At 41.2% G+C, this 23059-nt stretch overlaps 1 protein-coding gene across 3 annotated transcripts in view; it reads right to left on the minus strand.

Moving 5' to 3' along the window:
* ELMO1 (engulfment and cell motility 1) overlaps window positions 1-23059 on the minus strand; it is a 544813-nt gene that overhangs the window by 140876 nt on the left and 380878 nt on the right. For all 3 annotated transcript variants that reach the window (XM_019509059.1, XM_019509060.1, XM_019509058.1), the window contains one exon: window positions 22811-22947. In XM_019509059.1, the coding sequence (XP_019364604.1) occupies window positions 22811-22947 (137 nt within the window). The remainder of the gene's footprint in view (window positions 1-22810; window positions 22948-23059) is intronic.

Raw genomic sequence — 23059 nt, forward strand, 5'->3', positions numbered from 1 at the left:
AGTTCCTCTTCCTGCTGCCCTGAGCTCTTCGGGATTTGTAGTCCAGAATTACAGCAGCAGAACTCTGTAGGGTTGCTCATCACTTCCTCACGTTTGAGCCAGGGAAGGGGTGTTTAACCCCCCTCCCTGGCCCCATACCCCAGCCAGGGTTTGCCTGGGGAGGAGGGAAAGTTCTCCCCCATGAAGCCTGGGTTGCATCCCCACCTGGGCTTTCCCCCCCACCCCTTTGTCCATCATCCCTCACTGCTCCAGCTAGCGAGCAAGGGGCTGAGGCAAGCACTGTTCTCTGGAACACACAGCCCAGCCCAGGACTGTAAAGGATGCTGGGATGCTGGGGGACTGTGATTAAACTTGAATCAGGAAGGGGTCTGGGACAGAAGTTTCATAAACTGGTTTCATAAACCAAATCAGTTAAATCTGGTACTACATTCAGCCAGGTTTATCTTAAACCAGTTTCAGCCATTGTGAAACTGGTTTATGTGCACTGAGATTCTGTTCTGTTACAGATTTAAACCAGTTTCTGATCACTTAAACCAGTTTATATTGAACTTCTGTCCCTAGCCAAGGACTAAGGAGAAAGAGACAGTCTGCTCTGAAAACAGAAATATGAAGGGTAAAGGGCATGTCCTCAACCAACGAGATACTATGAAAGCAAAAAAAGAAAAAAGAAAAAAGCAATTGATCTTGTTGATTTCACAGAATTGCAAGTGTATAATAATAAAAGAAAAAACAACCAACCCAAAGACCTAGAGGAAATCATGAGGCAGTCTGTGTGGAAGCCCATGCAAAATTTGAAAATTAAGAAGAAAAGAAATCCCACATTCTTCGTTGAAAGAGAAAAGCTGCATTTCCTCAAAGGTAGTGAAGAATAAGCAAACTTCCCTCCTTTCCACTGTGCTTTGCAAATACAACTGTTGACTGCACAGACTAACTATAAAACCAGCTTTATTCACTGTTATATTTTTTTTATGGTTATTGTGCTCTAAATCAACTTTTCAACTATTGGTACTGTTTCTTTCAAGACTAGTAGGAAGGACTCGCTGTTGGAAAGCATGCCTTGAAACTGCTCTGCAACAAACCTATTTCACATTCATCCCACACACCAGTCCCAACTCTATCTGAGTTCTGGCTCATTTTGTCAAGGCTGTCGCGTCTGCTCAGAACTTCCTTCCAGCTAATGAGTCTTCCCCTAATTGATCTTCTGAGTGCATTTTTCTTCTGTCTCAATCATCCCCGTGCTAAAGATGCCATCAACGCTGCAGCAGCACAACCAGGCCTGCCATCTCAGAGGCAAACCCTACCTCATATATTCACTCCTCTTCAATCAAAATGCTTCTCCTTTGAAGTGTAAAGAATTATGCTACTTAGATGTATGCTGTATTCCTGGATGCTGCCTGTCAGTTGTATGTGCCATGTGACCATTTCCTGATAAGAGCTTCCCCAGAAAGATTTTTTATTTTAATTTAGATGTCAATGGTTCAGTTGGCAAAGCAGGAAGTAGTCCGTTAAAATTACTCTGCTTTCAGTTCTTTGCCGTTCTTGATTGCAGATGCAGACATCAAAAATTAAAAGAGCACTTACAGGAATCTAATTTAATAGCATTAATTTTCTACAAAGATTTTACTCACTGCTTTGTGGGTTTTTTGCCGTTGCTAACTTTCCTGCCTTTCTTATTGTATATGAGTGAGTGCTTAAAAAGAAAAAAAAAGCTCTTTACTAAATACAGACAATCAAGAAGCCTGAAGCTGAATCAATTCAGCCTTTGCAGGTTAGGCTAAGCTGCACAGATTGAACCAATAAGCAAGCGAACAGACATTCACTTTTGATTCTGGAAATGCAGCCACATGCCTGTAGTAGCTAAGGCCAGAAGCCAGCACAAGAGCACACCTCCCTGCTCAGCTGGAGCAGACAGCCTTAGCCAAGGCTAGCCAGCCCACCGTGGGGGGGAGGGGGGCAGCGTTGAGGGACATGCAAAGCATCCTGAAATACTGGGGGACTGTGACCTAATTTGAATCTGGAAGGGAGCTGGTTCGGAAGTTCAATAAACCAATTTAACCTAAATCAGTTAAGTCTGATACTACACTGATCCAGGTTTATCTTAAACTTGCTCCGGCCATTTTGAAAACAGTTTATGTGAACTGAACTTCTGTTATGTTACAGATTTGAACCAGTTTCCAATCACTTTATGTGTAATTTCTGTCCCTAGCCATTGAGAGTATAAAATCAGGTTTTGTTAACCAAAGCATTTGATCTAAGCACTATATCAAGACCTCTGAGACCAGAATAACACAAGCAACACTCCTGGGTACTAAAGGCTGCATTCAGCTGATATTTTAAAACAGTAAGTTCAAGCACTCACATAGTAAATCCAGATCAGTATACAAAGACCGCACAATCCAAATGTACCTGGAAAATCTTAGTTCTTCATATGATGACCTAGGAATTTTCCTTTAGGACATCTGAAATGTCCCAGCTTTTAAAATCATCAGTCAGAATACTCTGGAGGTCTTATAACTACAACTGTTTAAGATCTATATCTACAGTAATGCAAAATGTTTGAAAGACCACCCTTTCGCTCTCATCACACAGCAAACATTCAATTTAAAATAACCACTGCACAAAGCTAATACTCATTATTGATGTACTGGAACATAACATTGGAACAAGGACCCAGGCCCAGTCAACTGAAACCTTCAGTTGAACTTCAGAGAAGCAGGAAATATGGGTAACCTGGCAGCTGCTTTGCAGCCTTTCTCCTTGCTATAGTCACCTATAGACTTACCAGAACTAAAGAAAGGAAGGATGTCAAGGTGAGGCAGATGGAACACAAATATTCTTTTTCCCAAGAAGAGCTTTGTGAACGTGGGTGGGGCAGACTACAGAAAGTAGCCAGGATACATTGATATGATGACCATGAAATTGCCCTGGCATACAGTTCTGAATATATGGGCTAGGGACAGACATTACACATAAACTGGTTTAAGTCATCAGAAACTGGTTGAAATCTGTAACAGAACAGTTGTTTAGTGCACATAAACCCATTTGAAAGTGGCTGAAACCAGTCTGAGATAAACCTGGTTGAATGTAGTATTAGACTTAACTGATTTGGGTCAAACCGGTTTATGCGATGTCTGTCCCAGACCCTGCCTGGTTTAAGTTAAATCAGAGTCCCCCAGCATCCCAGATGCTTTGCAACCCTAGGTGGGGCTCTGCTCTCTGCTCAAGCCCAGCAGGGCTGGCTCCACCCCTCTGCTCCCGGGCTGGAGCTCTGGCAGAGACTGCAGGTACAGCCGGGTCTGCCTGGCTTCCTCCTGCCCCCTCTCCCCATCACCACTCCCCACTCAAGCAGGGATTCCCCCTCCCGTCTGCCTTATATAGACACCTCCCAGTATTAGCTAGCATACCAGATGCTGGCTACAGTCCGTGCTGTGGGAGACAGGACAGTGCTGGCTTAGGGCTTTTTGGAGCTAATCAACAGGTAGCTGGTAATGTCCCTCTGTTCCTTCCTTAGAAAAAGTTGTTTAAGAAGAGCTTGAACTAATGGAGAGGCTTTTGTTTTCTGGATGGACTGATAAATGCTATCAATTCCCTGCGTAACTCCCTGCTGGCTCCCTCCTGGTGCTGGGGGTGGTCCCTTCCCTCAGAGTGCCCTGCTGGGGCCTAGCCATGCCCGCCATCAGCTCAGCACTGTGGAAGGAAAAGGAGGGCTGCTCTAGCGCCTCTCCCCCTCCCCCCCCCCCAACTTCTAACCTGGGCCACTGCAGGCATGTGCCGGCATTTCTTCAGGCCAGAGGGGATGTCTGTACAGTTACAAACTGGTTCAGCCTAGCCAGGTTAGTCTAACCTGCAAAGATTTAACCATTTCAGGCTCAGACTTTTTAAATCTTTCCCTAGCCATACATTACTGAGTATCAAAGCCCTTTCCAAATTATACAGGCAACATTAACTCATTTGAGATTGGGAAACAGGCTCCCCAAAAACTCAAACTGAATGCAGAGACAGTAGCATAAGTTGAAATAGCATACAAGTTATCTGCTACCAGCTTCAGCTTCCACTTACTGAAACACCAGCATATTGAAAGAGCCTGGTCAAACATTTTCCACCTGTTACATTAGCACTGTGTTTTGTGTAGGATGGCTTTAATTCTATTCATGCTGCCATTTATAAACATTTCAGAATTGGTTTAAAAAACCCAGAAAACAAAAAACAACCTGTTCTAAAGAGATTTCAATCTTCCTAAACCCCATTTGGGGGTACACTTTAGAAGCAGCATGCAAGGGAGTATGCCATGTGACTCCCATTCATGTTAAAATTAGAGCCACCAGAATAAACCCCCATATGCTGCTTTGCAAATGTACTGCTACATGTCCAAGGAAAATTTCTACAGCTTAATGGAGCCTGCACTTTTTTCTCCTGCCTGCTTCTCTTCCTCCAGTCCCTAATTATTTTTAGCAACTCTGAATTTTTTTCCAATACTACTTTGCACTGTTTCAAAAAAAAATGATTTGCTGCTTTTGCAACTCCTGAGCAGCCCTTTTATTTCAATTCTTATTTTAATAGTCAGACTGTTCACTTTTAAAATGTATAGTTTACAATACCGATTCTCTCTGAAATAGTAACAATGGGTAGATCCTGCAACCTTTACTCAACTCTTCCTGCATTTTTTATTCACCTGAGTTGTCCTATCTACTCAGGCCTGATACATTTACTGACAGCATGCATCAATCTTCACAACCCACTCTGAGAGTGGGGCACCTTGTTTAGATAGGTGAAAGTACACTCTCCTTATGCTTTTAAAACCTTATCTGCATCACAACCAGGCAAACAAGAGATGCAAGCTGGCAGGTTTGCCCTTTCAATTCAAGGGCCTAATCCTGCAATGGAGTCCTAGGCCCACACAGCATCAGTGTACATCAGTAGGGCTGTGAATGACAGATGCAGGGGTCTGTCTCTGTAACTCCAGTTGTAGGACTATAGCTAAATGTGGGTGGAGTCTTGGTGTTACGGCCAAGCATATAATGGGCTTACACGCATGCACGTGTGTATAAATATTTGATTTGCCATTTACAACTATACTCTTCATAGTCCTTTAAAAATAGAGAAAAACATTTTAACCTAAATGTTCATTTGCAAGCTCAAGTTCTCTTGCATGTACCCTCTGATTTTCCCTGATTACACATGCTGTTCAAGAAAGATAATGTGCTGAAAGATACTATGAGTGCTATCTCTTCGTTTTTTCCTCATCTTTATTTTCTTTTGCTCTCCAAATCCCAACACATCATCATTTTGCAAACTTACAACAAAAATCCAGCTTCTTGCATCTATCAGCTTGGTTTGATAGATTATTTGCATAATTTTAAATGATATGTAAATAAAGGAAAACATTCTACATGTATACTCAGGGTGTTGCCTCAACAGAAAAAAAATTCTTGTATGCTGATAAATTTCTGCTGGTCAGAATATGTAAAATAAAAATACAGATGGACTGCCTTGTGCTTAACAGGTAATTAGACAAGGACTCAGGGAGATCTGGATTCAATTCCCAGCTCTGCTACTGGCTGCCTGAATAGCATTCAGCAAACTGTTCTCTCTCTTCCCATCTGTGTAATGGGGATAATGATACTTGCTTTCTGACATCCTTTATTTGTTTTGCCTAGTCAGAGTATCTTTTCTATGGCTCATGAAGTTTCCCATGTACCTGCACACAACCATGCCTGTTTGTATGCTTGTACTACACCCAGCACAGCAAAACCATGATGTCAAATAAAATAATGGTTTGGGCTGGGAACACAAAGGCCACGCTACAATACAAACCCGTAAATCAACATTTGCCAGCTCCTACTATACAGCTGCTGTGTAAGAATCCTGTTCTAAGTGTAAATGAGAACTGAATTTCAGGGTATGAACAGACGTTCATTTCTAGCAGTGGAAATTTCTCAGAAACTTCCATTGCTAGAATCCTTTTTGAGAGAGGAAGCAGTTCAGCCTGCAGCTGCCCCCTCTTTCTGGCCTCCATATCTTCCCTAGACCAGGGTAACCCCAATCAGGGAAAGGCCTGGGGAGCAGTGTCTGTTCCACTCCTCCTGTTCATGGGGGCAGGTGGAGTAGCAAGGAGAAACTCCCCTGCTTCACCAGACTGGAAAAACCCTAATCTGGTGAACATGCAGGAGTCTTTCCCCACCACTCCACTCCTCTCCCAGAGATCAGATCTGGAGAGGAGTGAAGCAGCAGGGCAATACCCCTCACTACCCCACCTCCCATTCCCTAGCCCAGAGACAGCTTGGTTTGGGGAAGGGACAAGGAACAGCAGGCAGCTGGTCCCGCACTTCCTTCCCAGTCTATGGGAGGGCAGTGGAGCAGTGGGGCAATACCCCTTGTAGTTTTGCAGCAACTGTAATTGCTTTGATTGCTTATATTGTTATTTTTCTTTTTTATATGATGAAATATACCATTAACATAAAGTTAATCTTACTATATTTTACTTTTTATAATAATTTGATCAGTCATTATTAGTGTTCTGGAATTAACCATCTATTTTTAATTTCTTATTGCTTAGCATAAATATATTGGACATATTGGTCTCATCATTTTAGATATATTTGACCAATTGGCCTCATGATTTTAGAACCTAAATTTAGTATAAGGAAAATGCTTACGCAAGGTCTGGCATATGTGGAAAGAGGTAACGAAAGAGTGAATTATGTATGTATGTGAGAATGTGAAGGAAGACAGTCCTCTTGTAGCAGGTAAAAATAGCCTTTTGTGGTTTAACAGTTAAAGGCTGCAGCAACGTCAAGTCAGTAGTTAAGGATTAGCAAATCCTAGATCATGCTTCACCCTGACGGCTGAAGACTCCAAGCAACAACCCCCCCCTGCAGATTGCAGACCACAAAGCCAGAAGATCATGTCCTACCAATCCCAGCCTGCCAACAGTTCAAGGAAGATGACCTTTGTGTCTGACTCAGCGGAATCCACAGGCTTGTATGGATAGCTAAGACTATGAAGAATGAACACAAAGACAACCCTTTGGGTCTTTTCCACCTGCCAGAAGCAGTTTTGGGCACGTCCAACAAGACCTGACTCCATCACTCATGGTCAGTCTGGCTGGCCACTAGACAGACCTGAGCAACTTTAGAACTTGATAACACCTTAATCTTTGCAGGACTGTCTAGCTATCTGTGTGTGTGTGCTTGTTTCTTTTGTATGAATGAATGAACATGCATAGGAATGAGTGAAGCAAATAAACTTACTGTTCTTTAATCTTTTTATGTTGCATGCTTTATGTTTCAATAAATGTGGCCTTGTGCCTTATTCCTGCTTGTTTTTAATTCACACTGTACACCCTGTGTGCACCCGCCCCCCCATGACTTCCCCAGATCAGGGTATCCCCAGTCATGGAAAGGCTTGGGGGCAGCAGCAGCTCAACTCCTCTATGACTGGGAGGTGTCAAGCTGTAGTAAATGCTCTCTTACCTTTCTCAGACCAGAGAACCCCAGTCTGGAGAAAGCACAGGGGAGGCTGCTGCTCATCTCCTCCTGAACACAGAGGAGTAGAGGAGCATATAATTATTTATTCTTGTAAGACAAACTTGGTTTCTCAGGGGAGGCCTTTCAAGTATCAATCTTGGAGGGGGCACTTACATAATGATTGTACATGCCCTCTGATGCCACTGTGCAGTAGCTCAGAAAATGCTGACTTTCTAGTATGGTGGCTGAATGAACAGAAGCAGACTTTTCTCACCCTCCTTTCCATTAGACTATTTCCATGGGATTGGCCCATGCTATACTTACCTGTTTTACTTGTTTCCATATAAATAGATGACATTATTTGTTCGTTACATATTTGACAACAAACCATTTACAATTATCACATACATTGATCTTAAAAACAGTAAGTAACTTGTAAGCATAGGCAGCATGCAAGGTTTACTATTAACTTGGCAAAAGTGAAATTAAAATGTTTGCAGGTTCGCAATTTGTAGCTTATGATTGTACGTCCACTGTGTGGGGGGGGTAGCAGGAAATTAATTAGAAAGTCCTGGCCATCATAAAATCAATAAGCGATACTAAAGTGTTACTATAGTACTAAAATCAAGAAGTGAAGAGAAGGAAATTAGAATAATCAAATTCTCTCAAATGGTAATAACTAAAGCAAATTGAGCAGCTATAACACATTCTGTTCTTCTTTGTAGCTTAGGGGCAACAAGCCAAAAAAAATCAAACTAGTAAAACAAAGTTCTATAGAGAGACTAAAAAAAAAGTTTTCCTGACCTGGGTATCTAAATGTTTTAGAAAATGGGAAGTCGTCTTCATTGGGTGCATCTGAATCCATTTGCAGGGTGAATGTAGTGTCATATGCCTGAGATTTATGCAAAAGTTGTGTGGCAAAGTTCCTGTCCTCAAACAAATACAGTCTCTACATTTGGCCTTGAGCTAGGTAAAAGAAGAGCTTATTTTCTTTATTATTGGAAGGCACTATGCATACTGATACTCCTAAGGGATACCTTGCTTGGTCATGTGCCAAGTTTATATCTGGGAAGATGTAATTCATAATATTTTCTTTATTTTGTCTTTGAATATATATTAAAAAACCCTTCAGCTCCTTGCCAGTAATGAAAATGCACAGCTGCCACAGTCCCAGCCTGGCTGGAGCTAACCTGGGCTCAGATGTTTGGTCAGAGACTTTGGCAGCTGCTGCAACAGGGTCTCTCTTAGCTTCCATCAGCAGAGGTGACATAGCAGAGTCCCTCATATGCTGTACCTGACAATACTTGAGTGTAGAAAAGGAGGGATGCATAGAATCACTTGGAGGAACGGCATGAATGCACACGTGCATATGCGCACACACGAGAAAGAGCAAGAAAAAGGAACACCTTCCTCCCCGTCTCCCTAGTATGTATCCTCTGACTTCTTTAAACCACCAACAGTGGATACCAGGAGGGTATGAACACTTCAGGTTATAGATCACTCTAGATATACTCTGTTCATATGCTCTCCCTCTAAAGCATCCACTACTGCCATGGTCAGAGACAGATTACTGGGTTAGTTAGACCACTGATCTGACCCAGTATGGTATTTCTTAAGTTCAGAGGATACCTCCATCAAATATCTACAAAGTGTGAGAAAAGTCTTGTGCAGCATTTCCTGATGGGAGGTAAAGTCTCTCCTTCAAGAAGACAGCAACAGAAGGGGAGAAACCTTTCAGAAATCAGGGTGGTGTATAGGGAGAGAAGGCATAGAAAAGTACCTGAATTTCTGGGCTTCTGGTGTGAACACCTTGAATTCCAACCACTAGCATTTTACATCTTTATAAAAAAATCACAGAATGAAGTTTAGAATGCAGACTTGGCATCAGCAATGAGTTAATCTGACCAATTCAGATTAGAAGCAACCTAAAATTCACTAGGAGGGGCACAGAGCCCTTTGGCAGTTTTCCTACACCGACTTAGAGAAGAGTCTTTCGGAAATATTTTAAAATATTGGCAACTATGTAATTATACCCTATTGCACATTATATCATGTTTGCAAATTGTAACAATACTGCAGTAGCTTATCTGGTGTTTCTCAGATATTCTTTTCACTATGAAGCAAACTCAATCAGCTCTTTTAAAACAAGCACTAGAAGGCGACTAACATACTAATACTTTCCTTGGGATAAAATGTGCTTCTCAACTTTCCTTGGACATTTGTTCAAATATAATGGGGTAGATACACTTACAAACAGTGCCAGGAGCATTTTAATGTCCATAGAGACCAGATTTACTTTTGGTTTTCAAGGCCTCATTATAAGGATTCATGCAGAGTCAATAGAATGGCAACGGAAAAAGCGATGAGTCAGTCATGTAGAGATGTATATCAGACATGAAGAGCATAAGATACATCTCTAGAGTGAATTATCTACCACAAGAATAAAACACGTGTGGAAGCTGTTTCCTCATGCTGCTAACTGAAACTGCTGAACTGTCTAACATCTTTGAGGCAAGTACAGTCCTTGAGTATTTCAATTTTCATGGTCACATTGTCATCATCTTTCATGATCCAGTAAGTTCTTCAATTGATGTTTTAGGACATATGACAGCTATTTTAACAGTGTTCAGTATTTACTTCTGTACCTAACTCTGGTTCTCTGGGCAGTTAATCCATGTGGCATCAAACTATAGTATAACTTCATAAATTTGGATATTAAAAATCTGGAATTCTCAAAAATCTAACATTTCTTAAAAATACACTAGATCAAGGAGTAGCGGTGGCTGCCACCACGATCCACCACCACACACCACTGCTCCACATGCAGCTGGTGCTCCAGGATTGGCCACCGCTACCCCCACTGTGACCAGCCACCGGACCGATTTAAAACATCCAGAATTTTCATATTTCTGGCAGGTGCTTGGTCCTGAGCATGCCAGATTTATGAGGTTATACTGTATTATAATTTGTCCCCTGATACAGTCATGGTTTGCACGGGTTTACATTTATCAGCTATTTAGATTCATATTTCACATCCACTTTATACAACAAAGCTACGTCAGCAGGGGCCTCTATACAATATTGCAAAACAAATAAAATAGCATCATGGGCTAGGAGCACAAATGCCACGCTAAAATAGATTCCCTTTATACAGCCCTTGCCAAAGTTAACACTTCCAAAAGAGTCATTATTGGGACATAGTGGCAAAGCTGGTGGCTGTGTGCAGTTCTGCTGTGGTTTTTCCTCACTGAAAATGAAACAATGTTGCTTACTTGAAAAATGAAAAAATCACAGGGGGACTTCAGATGCTTGCTAAGAACTGGACACATGCGTATCATCGCTGAAGCTCTTGAGGAATTTTGACTTAAGGGTGATCCCACTAAAAATCTACGTCTTCATTGCTGTTATTTTTATATCTGTATTATTGTTCAAAAGGCTATTAAGTTTTGTCAGGGGGAGGAGACAAGTCACATTTGTGCCTGCAATACTGTGTTTCGTCACTGATGCCAGATATATAGTATTGTATTTGTACAGGTAAGTGAACCTTAGTAAAACATACAATAAGATGGTTGCAAAAATAACCAAAAAGTTAAACAATTCAGAAAAACCCAGAGTTCTTGTATTTCAAAGAAAAATTTTCATACCCAATCAGATTTCCACTTTCAAATGACCTGAAATGGTCTCTGTGTCATCCTTTCTGTGTGGATTTGCTCAAAAGTGCGTTACACACAGGACTACATTGTAAGGTTGATAAACTCCTGGCAGAGGATGGAGAGTCAGAAGTAGAGTTGAACTGACACATTAAACTTCCAAGGTGGCAGGGAACAAAATGATCAAAATATTTGGCGCCACGTATAAGTGGTATTTGATAGTAGCATAGCAAAATGATGGCTGGCTTGGTTATATGTACATATATAGCAGTCATGCCTCTGGACTGCAATGTAGTTCCAGCCTGAGACTATCATCCTGAAACAATGGGGGTTTACAGATGTGCTCTGGGAGGCACTTTAGCTAGTGCAGCTCAGAGAGCTGTGCCAATTAAAAGTGCCCAGAGCATCATGTGCATCACCATCCCCGCACTGAAAAATGGTGGTGGGGCACTTTGAACTAAAGTTTGTCGAACGAGCTTTAGTTTAAAGCACCCCACCACCATTTTTTCAGTGCAGGGACACTGATACATGTGACGCTGGAGTCTGCTGGAGAGCAGTAATTACCATGCTCCATCAGAGTCGACTGAGTCTCCTCCAATGCGCTGGAATTACAGCACATTGAAGCAGCCTCCTTGAACGTGTATAGGAGCCTAATAAGCCTACATACACAACCGTAGTTCTGAGTGGGTTAACTCAGACATCTCACTGTCTTATTCAGCTGCTCTCTCAGCCTTAGCTAGGCTACTGTGTGTCTAACACCCTTTTACCTTACGGTACTAGGGGCCGAGCAGTGATAAGGTTAAGGTGTCCCGCTGCCTATTTTTTCAAAACACTGTGCAGTTACCTCATGCTCTAAGAACAGGAAACACAGCAGTACCTCTGATGGAAAAAGGCAGCCTCATCTAAGCAGGGGCCTATATTTAATCAAGACAATACAAGAGAGGTAAATTTCAGATGACAAACAAGGACACTTGTATAAAGAAATGAAGCAGGGGGAAAAATGTGCTTTGTTTAAAAGAAAAAATATCTGAAAGATTTTCACTCTTTTCAACCACAGTGCTATTTAGATTACAATTACTTAAACTGAACAAACAATATGAGTTTCTCTGCTATGCTAAGAGATGCTATAAAAATCTCATTGTCAGCTGCATCGTTCATCAGGATAACCTCATTTTAACTGAAACGAAATCTCCAAGACATCATTCCACCAACCCCCCTTTTATTTGCCTATAATAAGGTCTATAGTCTAGGGAGCTTTCAGGCTGAATTCCATGCATTGTGATTCACGAAATGAAAATCTGGTATTATATGCCTACTGACATTTCCATCAGCAGCAATTCATGCAGCAAAAAGCCATATGCCATGCACCTTGATTTAACTGAATTATGAAAACGCATATTAGAAAGAAGAAATAAAAATACAGAGACAAGAGGGGTTCCCAGGATTTGATTATTACTAGCACTTTAAACAACGAATGACACTGGCAATATCACAAAATATTCTATTCTGGTGACAGTTGTAGTTAGGTTATATCATTTCACTTAATGACTTAATACACGGTACCTAAACGTAAAAGCATTTTTATATACCGAAGAAAGTCTATGGTTAGCTTACGTAACTTACACCCAATGTTTTTCCACTGGCTACCCTGTTCTTCATTCAATCATCTTACAGAAACCAAACAAAGGATGTTTATGGATCCTATTTGCACCCACAGAGATGACAATGAAGAGTGATTTGAAAATATGAAGCACGAACAGTTTTTAAAATTGCCATTGATAAGGTGTTAAGACGACCTGTATGCAAACTACAGTAACAAATTGTTTTAATTAGGGAACAAGAGGACAGAATCCATTCATTCAGGGGAGTCTATATCTACCATCATTTTGCAAATATGTACAAGATTCTGGTGCTGAATCAGAGCTACTGCAAGGCAGGAGGGGGGGAGTTAAATATATGCCATCTTATCCAGGTTCATATACTTAGTTGACCATTGTAATTTTTAATAGAAACTAAGTAATAAAATTAATATTTCAAAATAAATATGATGCAATAAGCATAGCAAGCCAACAAAAACAAAGCAGAATACTGAACGCCCGAAACAAAGATTGGATTTCATTAATCCTCATGCCTTGTTTATCAAGAAGGTTTGCTGATCCATGCCCTTTGTTCTCCGCTCAAGAAAATCTACCTCTTTCTAAATGGTGCCTGTGCTCATAATCAACCAGCTCAGTTGTTCTCAAAAAACCCCACCTCATTCAGTGGAACTCAATGATGTATTTATTTACCTTTATTTATGGAGAAAAATCCACAGATGCTGGTGGTCCTCACTCAAACATTTCCTTATGTTCTCTCTTTCCTCTTTGCCATTTAATTTATGGGTGAAATAGACAAAGAAGGAAAAGATAAAATACTGATCCCTTAAAATCAGGAGCAAACCTTCCACTGACTTTCACCCTTAAAATGTTTTCCCCCAAGCTATTCCTTTCTGATAATTATAGCATCCAGGACTTTTCAATTTATCCTCTGCCCTGCTACAGCCACTTTAGAAATACAAAATCTTCTCTTGCCAAGGGAGGATATTTGCAAGGGCTTTGCAGGGCATGGATAACTATATCACAAGTCAGTAACCCAAGCCGAAGTGGTATTCTTCCATTTTCAGAGTTCTCTTCAGTTTTTTGCAACTGCATGCAGATGTCATGAAGTGTTCTGGCTTCCTAGATTATTTTTAAGGAAAAAAATGTCTTAGTACCCCACATGCTTGGGAATACAGCTACAGCTCCATCGAATCTATTTAAAAAAAAATTGACCCATCCAGAAAATTGTAAGAAAAATTCCTTCCTCAACTTCCTGCTGTTCTGTAGAGGTTTTTTTTGTGTGGTGATCTATACTGTGTGATATATATAGAGATCAAAACAATGTGAATGAACTCAAACGGCTGAAGAGATGCAATACAGCTATTTTTAAATGAATCTTTGGTGAGAGAATAAATTTGCTAAAAGAATAGATTCCCAGTGCTCAGGTAGGATAAATACAATAAGACATTGACCATCTGCAAGGAGAAATTTCTTGAATGAATACATCAAGCTGACATCTTAACAACAAAGCTCTTTTAAGCAAATGGTTGCTAATGGAATAGACCCGATAACCTCACTGAACTCAATTATACCGTTTAAAAAGGTTTCTGCTGTATTTTTATAGTAGGTTTTTCAATTAAAAATTCATACCCTCTATATAAGCGATACAGAAGACTTGCAAAATGAGTTATAATTACTAGAAAAAAAATAGTGTAGCTAAATTCATGCATCACACAATTTATGAAACAGTATCTTTATAGCAATTATCTGTTTCCAATAAAAATTAATAGAGCGCTAACAGCCCCAGGTGGATTAATGTGAAATGTAATTTGTGCTAATCTGCTCAAACCTGGGGAATACAAAATTTACTGTACATGACAATTATTCATTTTTCAGCATCTCTGATCAATATAAACAAAGCTATGCCAAATGATATTCTAACAACAGTAACAGAAATGCATGGCGATTCAGCTTTCCTGGGATTTCCCTTAGGTAAATGCTAACAAAATGCCTTTTCTAAGGTCTTCTCTCAAAAAGAAATCACATTCACCTACTTCACTAACCGTAAAATGCTTATAAAAAAAACAATAAACACTTCTATAAACATCTGTGAAGCGCTACTCAGCACCATTATTGAAAAGGAAAAGAAAGAGACTGCCTGCTTGATCTTCTGTAAAGTGGATTTTACTTCTGAGTTTCTATTTGCCCAATAAAGCATGTTTTGCCCTTTCAGATAGTGATAACTCCTGTAAGGTTTTCTTGAGCTTTCACTTCTCTCCCCAGTCCTTATCACACGTACTCTTTCTAACTGTCCATTAAGGGATCTGTCTTTTCCCACATAAAAGAATTATTGTAATGCTAACCACTTGAAAGACAGAGCTTACAGATGCAGAATACAGGTCATCTGGAACTAGCAAAGTCAAAGATCTGCCTGAGCCCAGCAACCAGTAGGAGTAGGCTAGCATGGTTAAAGCATACCATTTTCTGTAGCAAGCAGCACATAAGACGGTGATGTGGCTAGCTGTCTTTGATTTCCCAACCCAGGTACCCATTTTCAACTGGATTAACTACTGGGGCAATCTTCAGCCCAATTTCAACATGACACTTGAATTCATGCATCTGAAGCCATAGCAAGGTATCTCCAAAGCTCTGCCACTGCACCCCTTCACAAGAATGGGCTGCACCTAAAATTTGGCGAGGGTAATGAAATGGGGCAGCAACTGGATGAGGAGATTATTTTCTATTCCTGGCTCTGCCCCTGAGTTGCTAATATCACATAGGAAATGGGAGGAAGCTCAGATCTTTAGCCTAGAGGCTAGGGTACTTAGCTGAAAGGGAAGAGACCTGGGATCTTGGCTCTGTTCCCAGGACTGGTCATGCCTTTACATTACAGGCATTGGACTGAAACGTGAAATAATCCTGGAAGCAGGACTGAAACCCTCCACACTAAGTGCTCTAGCAAGCTGTTGCCTCTTGCCTGCTGCCTTTCTTGCCCCGTTACACTTGAACTTTTTGCTGCGCAGCTTTAACGAAGGGTGGAAGGTGTTCCCACTCAAACTATGCTATAGCAATGAAATCAGGGCACTTATAAGCAGCCAAAGATATGAGTTTAAATCACCCCAAAAATCCAGATCCTCTCACTTCCTGGGCAAATGTTCTCACCATTAGGGAATTACAGAAGAAGTGAGAACTGCCACAAAATTCTAAAGCAAATACTAATGCGTTTGTATTTGTCTTAAGAAGAGAGCTCTGCAATCTAGGTGGCAAGTTAAAGGAAATACCTATTGTGTAGACCTGACTCAGGCCTCTAAACTGAGTTCAGATACCCGCTGTAGCTTACGGTCTCCTAAATTCTCTGAATCACCCCTTAAGACAATCCCCACTGACTGAAAAGGAAGATCCTTAATTCCTAATTCTGGTACTCTGAATCATCCTTTTGTGGCCAGTTGTGTCAATGCCTAAGTGAGATGAACATAAGGAGACAATCTGTTTTTTGCTACAGGTCCACAAGGTTATGGGTCTAAATCCCTTTGTGGATGTGCCTTTCCCCATCTTCTCCATCAGCTGGAAAATGGAATGCAAACTTGAACCTAATGCACCAAGCTGCCTTTAGATGGACTACCCCATTGTTGTCATCCTATTTCTGAAATTAGCACTCACCAAGAAGTTCAAAGCAAAGTTCTGATTTCAGACCAGGTTTGTGCATCTCACTTCTCAATGCCAATGGTGCACTGGTAACACCTTTCCTTTCAGAAGGCCTATTAAGCCCAATGACCAATCTACCTTGCTTGTCCACAATGACATGAGGCTGCTAACATCACTCTCCCTGGACCTCTGCCTTTAAGCACCCTACATTGAATCAGCATTTGAAAACACCACTTTCCAAGGCACATGCTAGTATTCACTGAGGCACCCCAGAACTTGTTTCCATACACAATACCACTGTAAACCATTATTCATTTTTAAATCCTGCCCTTGAACACGTAGTCATATTCTAAACCTGCATGGAGCAATTATTCATCCTAATCATGCCTACAATGTGAAGTTATCAGAGAAGGTGGTAGCATAGCACTTCCAAGCCCTCTTAAAAAACAACTACAAACAAACAACACCCCCCCCCAATATTTTTATGTTAAGAGCCATTGCCTTTTCTGTTATCTTGTCACAAAATGAGGAAAAATGCTCACACAGTTGGAGTGTGAACAATAAACATCATCTGTGGTTATCAAATGCCCTAGTATTTGTTTTAGGATTTAATTTTAGGACTCACACAAGGTATTTATTGCTTGTGTCTGCTGCTGCTGTAAATGTCATTGCTTACATTTACTATTGTACAACACAGAAAGTTTTTATATGTATGCCTGTAATATATATCATTATACATTCATGTAAATAAATTATCAGTTTAGGTTTTATCCTGGCACTGGCATCCAGTACTAAGGATTACCCTGATAAACAGATGTCAATACAGTCACAGCTATGCAGGCCTGCTAATTGTGGATCACAAGGCAGCAGGGCAGACCTCTGGTCTACACAACTTGAGACCAAACTTTATAAAGACTGCAACTGATGGCATTACTGGATGACAGTAAATGAAGCTGAAGTGTCTAAAAAGGGTAATTAGAGAGAAAGCCTTGGAGATTACAAGAGAGGCTACTCTGTTCCCTCACAAACTCTATATTCCTAGCTTCTCTTGCTTTATCTTCATACAAAACTAGATTTTTCAAGATAGCTATGCCAATGGAAAATCCTTATTAAGAAAAGGTTACTGGGATGTAACCTACTGATATCAGCACTGCACTCCCAAATTGGGCTTACTTCAGTTGCATACACAGAAGTTTAAACTACCTGTGATGTTTCTCCACTGAGATTTTACACAGTGGAAGTCATCTTGAATTTGCTATCCTGATGTAAAGGACACAAATTTATTTATATGTTTACTTGTTTAATTACAGCAACGAGGACAGTCTCTAGCAACAAGGGGCTGATTAATACAAGCTCTCATGGCTGGGGGGGGTTTTTTGTTTGTGCTTTAATGTGGGCCAAACATCTTTCATTTAAGGCACCAAATAGCCATGTTAAATGGATACAACTTTCAGTCCCTACTGAATGAATCCCATTTGAACCTGCAGCCTGGTGATGAAAGAGTCTACCTGGCTACCTCAACCCTTCTGCTACTGATCTGCATTAACCACACAAGTGGCTGAAAGCTGAGACACCACCTTCCACTGACCATGTATGATTTGTGTATAGCTAAGAAACAACTGCAACACCCCACCGTGGGGTGCTAACTGCTGCCAGTGGCAATTTGTATAACCTGGGGCACCAGCTAGACCCGTCCTTTTGGTTTCTTTGGGCTAATGAGGAACCTCAGGGTCCTGGTACGGGGATACCTCCTGTAACAGCACCCTGACAGAACAGCTAACTATTTACAATATTTATTATTTACTAACTATATATATATAGATGCATATGAATTTCCATTCAGGTATTTACATACATATAGATTTGTATATTTGTATACATGCACCACTATCTATTCCAAGGTTTAATTTGTAACTCAATTAACTTATAGAATAGTACTAATGAACTCAATGCTTATTAATATATATAATTTTGCAACAACATATATACACATATAGGTAGGTGATCACACCCCCAGTAGAGTGACAGGAGGTCTATTCCCCATATAGTCAGGCAACCTTATATGTGTCCAAAACCCTAAAAAGCAAAACAGGAACATCCCTCTTTTGTAAAAAAATGATACAGTGCCAGTAGGTCTGTCATAGACAGCCAGGATAACAGCCTTTCAGTTGGTTACTGTTGACTTGAAGTCACCTTAGTTCAGGCAAATGTACTCAGTCAGGTGCAAGTGCAATGGATGCTCCCTCGATGGCCCTGTGGCTCTACTCCTGACAACGGCTGGTGCCCTTGCTCGGCCTCCTGTAACACAAACAACCTCCTCCCCATGACACCTTTTTCTGCCCTTCAGACAGGCTGATGGATCTACTTTCCTGGTTGCTCACTCCCACAGCCCTCTGACACTCAGAGTTAGGGCTTCTCTAGCACCCTCCACTCCCACTGTCCTCATCTGCACTCTTGCTAGCTGAGGCTGGTCTCCATGCAAGGTCTGCTACAAGGGGAAAGGGCTATGTCCACTCACCAACTCCCAGCCCCGGGTGCTTCCCCTTCAATCAGATCTGGGGCTCGCCTCTGGGCTCTGCTTGCTTCCCTCACTCATGCGACAGGTGGCTCGGCTCTTGCAGCCTCCCACACTTGCCACTCCTGCCCCCCAGTGGGATCCCCGCAACAGTATCCCCCCAGCGGTTTGTCCCTCCCTCAGCTCCCCAACTGTCCCCAATGGCCAACCTCCCACACCAGATCTCGGCCGCTAGCCACTCCTGCCAAATTCTGGGGCTCTGAGAAGGACCCTATTTCCAGGGCCTGAAGGCAGAATTGCTCTAGCCCATTCATTTTGGTGTCCTCAGGGGGCCAAAAATCTCCCAGGCTCAGCCTGGTGTAGGCTCGCTGCAGGATACCCCCTATGGGTGACTATCCCTTCTGTTCCAGTCTGTTACACAATGACAAGCCAACATAACACTTGTGCAAACTGCTCTTGATGGCAATGCATGTAAAAGGCCCTTTGATCACCTGTGCACTCAAATTCTACCAAACAAAAGGCTTCAAGTAAAGAGGAGTTTTTGCTGTCTCTATCCAGCTGCATTTTAATTCTTCTACTACACACATCAAGTATGAATAATGCATGCCCTAGAATGTCACAAAGGTATAATAGAAACTTAGCTGCCTGACTGAATTATTCTATGGAAACATCTACGGATACACTGAAAGACAGAAAAAGTCTTTACTTCTGTCAGCACCATCCTACCTTCCTTAAGATGTCAAGAGTTTCATTCTAATACACACTAGTGTAATACCTAGAGCTGACAAAAGGTATCTGCTTTAATGAAGGAGATTTAAAGGGGAAAAAGCATGAAATCTTAAATCTCATAGAAACACAACACTCTTCAACCAATCCAGAAGATACCTTTTTTTGTTTTGTTGTTAAAATAACCTTAAAATAAATGAACAGTGGCAGTCTCTCTGTAACATGGAGTGCAGATGATCAGTGGCTCAGTATGAGATTTTGCCCCCAACATGAAATCTTTCTCTGTAATAAAGAAGGGAGTGATGAACCAGTGAGGAAATAGTGAGGAGTGCCCAGCTACACCCACCTCAAGCGGTCCTACCGTGAAGCTATGCTACAGGGCAAGACATGGGGGAAATAAATCTACCAGCGTGCAGAGATTCCACCATGCTGTAAAATGTCTAAAATGGGCAATTTACTTCAATTAATGAAAATTTAAATGGCACGGTCTCTCCCCTCTTCAATTATGATTAAAGACCACTGTAGACAGGGAGGTTTTCAAGCAGAAACTTCAGGCCTCAGGAGTTGCAAACCAATATACCGAGTTTCCAGTAAAGGTGTTCTTGAGGAAGAAGAATCCCATTACTCCAGTGACTAACAAACTGTATGCATTACCCTGGCAACACAGTTATTGCAAGTGAGAACCTATCTTAAAGCTTATGAAGACTGAGGAAGGAAGAATGAGGAATTTTTCATGGATGCCAAGAAACTGCTTGTGCTCTGATGACACTAAAGCAGTATTCACTCCTAAAAGAGAGCTAAAAGGTCCCTATTTCAGACGAGCTCTGCTGCAACCCAGTCTTCAGAAGAAGGGGCAGAACCCAGGAATTAAAAATGGGTATTTCTAGCCTGGGGAAAAGATGCAGGGAAGATCATTTGCACGCATGAGCTGATAACTGCAGTCACCAGATAATAACAATTGACAATGTTACTATTTGATTTGTGAGAAACCAGCAGTGCTGGAGCTGCTATCAAAGGGGTGCTCCACATGGATATAGGAAAACCATGGATAATACATAACATTTCTTCCCTCAGAAATCCAAAAGCATTTCACAACCTTAGAATATAGAAAAGGTTTGCAAATGTCACTTCACTCACGCCAGGAGTGCAGCCCCTTAGCGCAGCATAATCTACAGGTCAAGCAAAATAATGTACATTACCATACCATGTCACTAAAGTGGGGAGTGCATAAGAGCATAAATCTATTTGAAACTATAAGAGAGAATTTAGGTCAGCAGAATCTAATTAGCAGAGTATGCAAATGGCCAGGTTACCAGAGTTCACCACCTCTACCCCTTACAAAAACATTATGGGACCATTACAGATATCAATTGGTAAAGATCTTGCTCCACCCCAGTATCCTTTATTAATATAGTGGGGAATTGTTTTAATATTGTACCAGTGGGTTAAGGTTTATCTTCAACATAACTTCCTGCAGCATCTGCTTCTTGGAGGTCCTCCATTCAACAAGTCCCCCCTGCTTAGCTTATAAGAGCTGCTGGGTTCCTATAACAAGGTAAAGTGGCCATACGTATTTGAATAATAAGGAGCGATTGTTAAAGACTTAAAATGTATCCTTTTAAAAAGCATAAATAGCATGTAGAAAACAGATGAAACTCAGCTTGATCTTTCAATGCAGGGCAATGCATAATACCAAAAAGTAAATGATTAAATTCTACCCTCCCTTAAATCTTTTGTGGGGCTGTCTGCTGTTAGAAATGACACTACTTTCTTACGCTTATCTCTTAGGATTGTAATGGCATATAATCAACTCAATGTGTGTGGAATTATGTGCACAAAATCCCTTCTGCACTAAGTTAAGAGACCTAGAAATGACAATACTATGGCTCAATAAAAAACAAACAGAGCAAAACAAAACACATACCCACACATTATAAAACACCCATTAAACGTTATTAACACCTGCATACTCATGAGTTCAAAGTCTGTCTGTTATCCAGTGAATTGCCTTTCTATTGAATTTTTATTTATTTTAGATTTTGGGGGAACTTACCTTCTGTACCACTTGGCTGATTGTTTACAAATCATGTTAAGGAAATCTCATATGCGTAAGGAAAGTATATGCTTTTCTTGTGGATGTCCCTTCCTCCTCTTATCAGGTCATAGGTCCTACCTGGCAGCTACCTGTACCAAAATTATGTAAATAATGTCCTGCCCACACTGGGCCCTGAGGATTGCTCTCTTCTTCACTCTGGTGGGCTTTATTTTCCTCACTTGAACATCCAGCTCCCTCTTCCAGCGATACGCAACTATCCATTATGAACCAAGTACTATTAGTTCATAATCATCAGGCATGCAACATCCATGCCTGATGTAAACATGAATCTGTGTAATGAAAACCGGGATTGTTCAGAGGCTTCAATGTTAAGCCTTCATTCAATTCTCCATTCCCAGCCTAGGCAAGGGCATCAGAAGTCAGTGAAAGGGGCCAAAAATGGAGACAATGGTGGCTGGCAGCCAAAGTCTGAGCCAATTATTCCTGCAACATCCCAAAGACATTGCCCAGTTTCCTGACAGATAAAAGGGTTTAGCTGGGATATCTAGGATCATTCATAAATCCAGCTCTTGCTACTACAGCATTGCTGCATGACAGTATTTTGGCTGGAGCACAAATTCCTAGATTTCAAAATTCAAATATCTTCTAATAGCAAAGCTTAAAATGCTAAAATATTTTCAAAAGGTTTTGCCTTGCAAGTTCTGAGCTGCACGACATGTGAAGGTGCAGTAGGACCATGCCCATGCTTGAATATTTTACCACTTTAGCTTTCAGGCCATCAACAAGAAATGAAAGGATGCACAGGATCATTGCTGCATATTCTCCCTGCATTATTTACAACCTGGGAGGCTGCAGCAGTTCAGAATAACAACAACAATATAAAAAGTCAGAATTTACCCTTAAGCTACATTTTCATCTTCAGAGTCTGCAGTGTAAAACAACTAAATAAGGTTTAAAACAACCTCCCTGGCCCCTCCTGTTCCCTAGTCTTTGGTTCCAAATGGTACCCCATTGATGTGCAAAGGAATTTACGCAGATAAAATTTGGAGAAATTTAGTGAGATGGGTATGTGCAATTCCCTGAAGCCTCAATGGAAAGGTGCACAGATTTCTTGTCTCAGGATTTTGGCACCTTATTTCTGCCAATTCTGCCAACTTATTGCCCCTCTCTCTTGCCTTGTTGAAGTCTTCAGAGGTTGCCCTCATTTCCTTCCACGTTTTGTTCAACAGCTGGATGCAGGTACAGAAGAACTCCTCAAATGATTTGTCATGTGTGAAGAACATGGGATGGAAATCATTGCAGGTCTCACTGGCTGAAGACATAACAGAGAGAAAATAAAATATTAACAGGCAGGACTCAAACTTAAAAACCCCAAACACACTTGGAAATAACAATAAACCCGGGGGGGGGGGGGGGGGGGGGGG

This window comes from Gavialis gangeticus, unplaced genomic scaffold (assembly GCF_001723915.1).
Source record: "Gavialis gangeticus isolate Ggan-Ray unplaced genomic scaffold, GavGan_comp1, whole genome shotgun sequence".
NCBI classification, from domain to species: domain Eukaryota; kingdom Metazoa; phylum Chordata; order Crocodylia; family Gavialidae; genus Gavialis; species Gavialis gangeticus.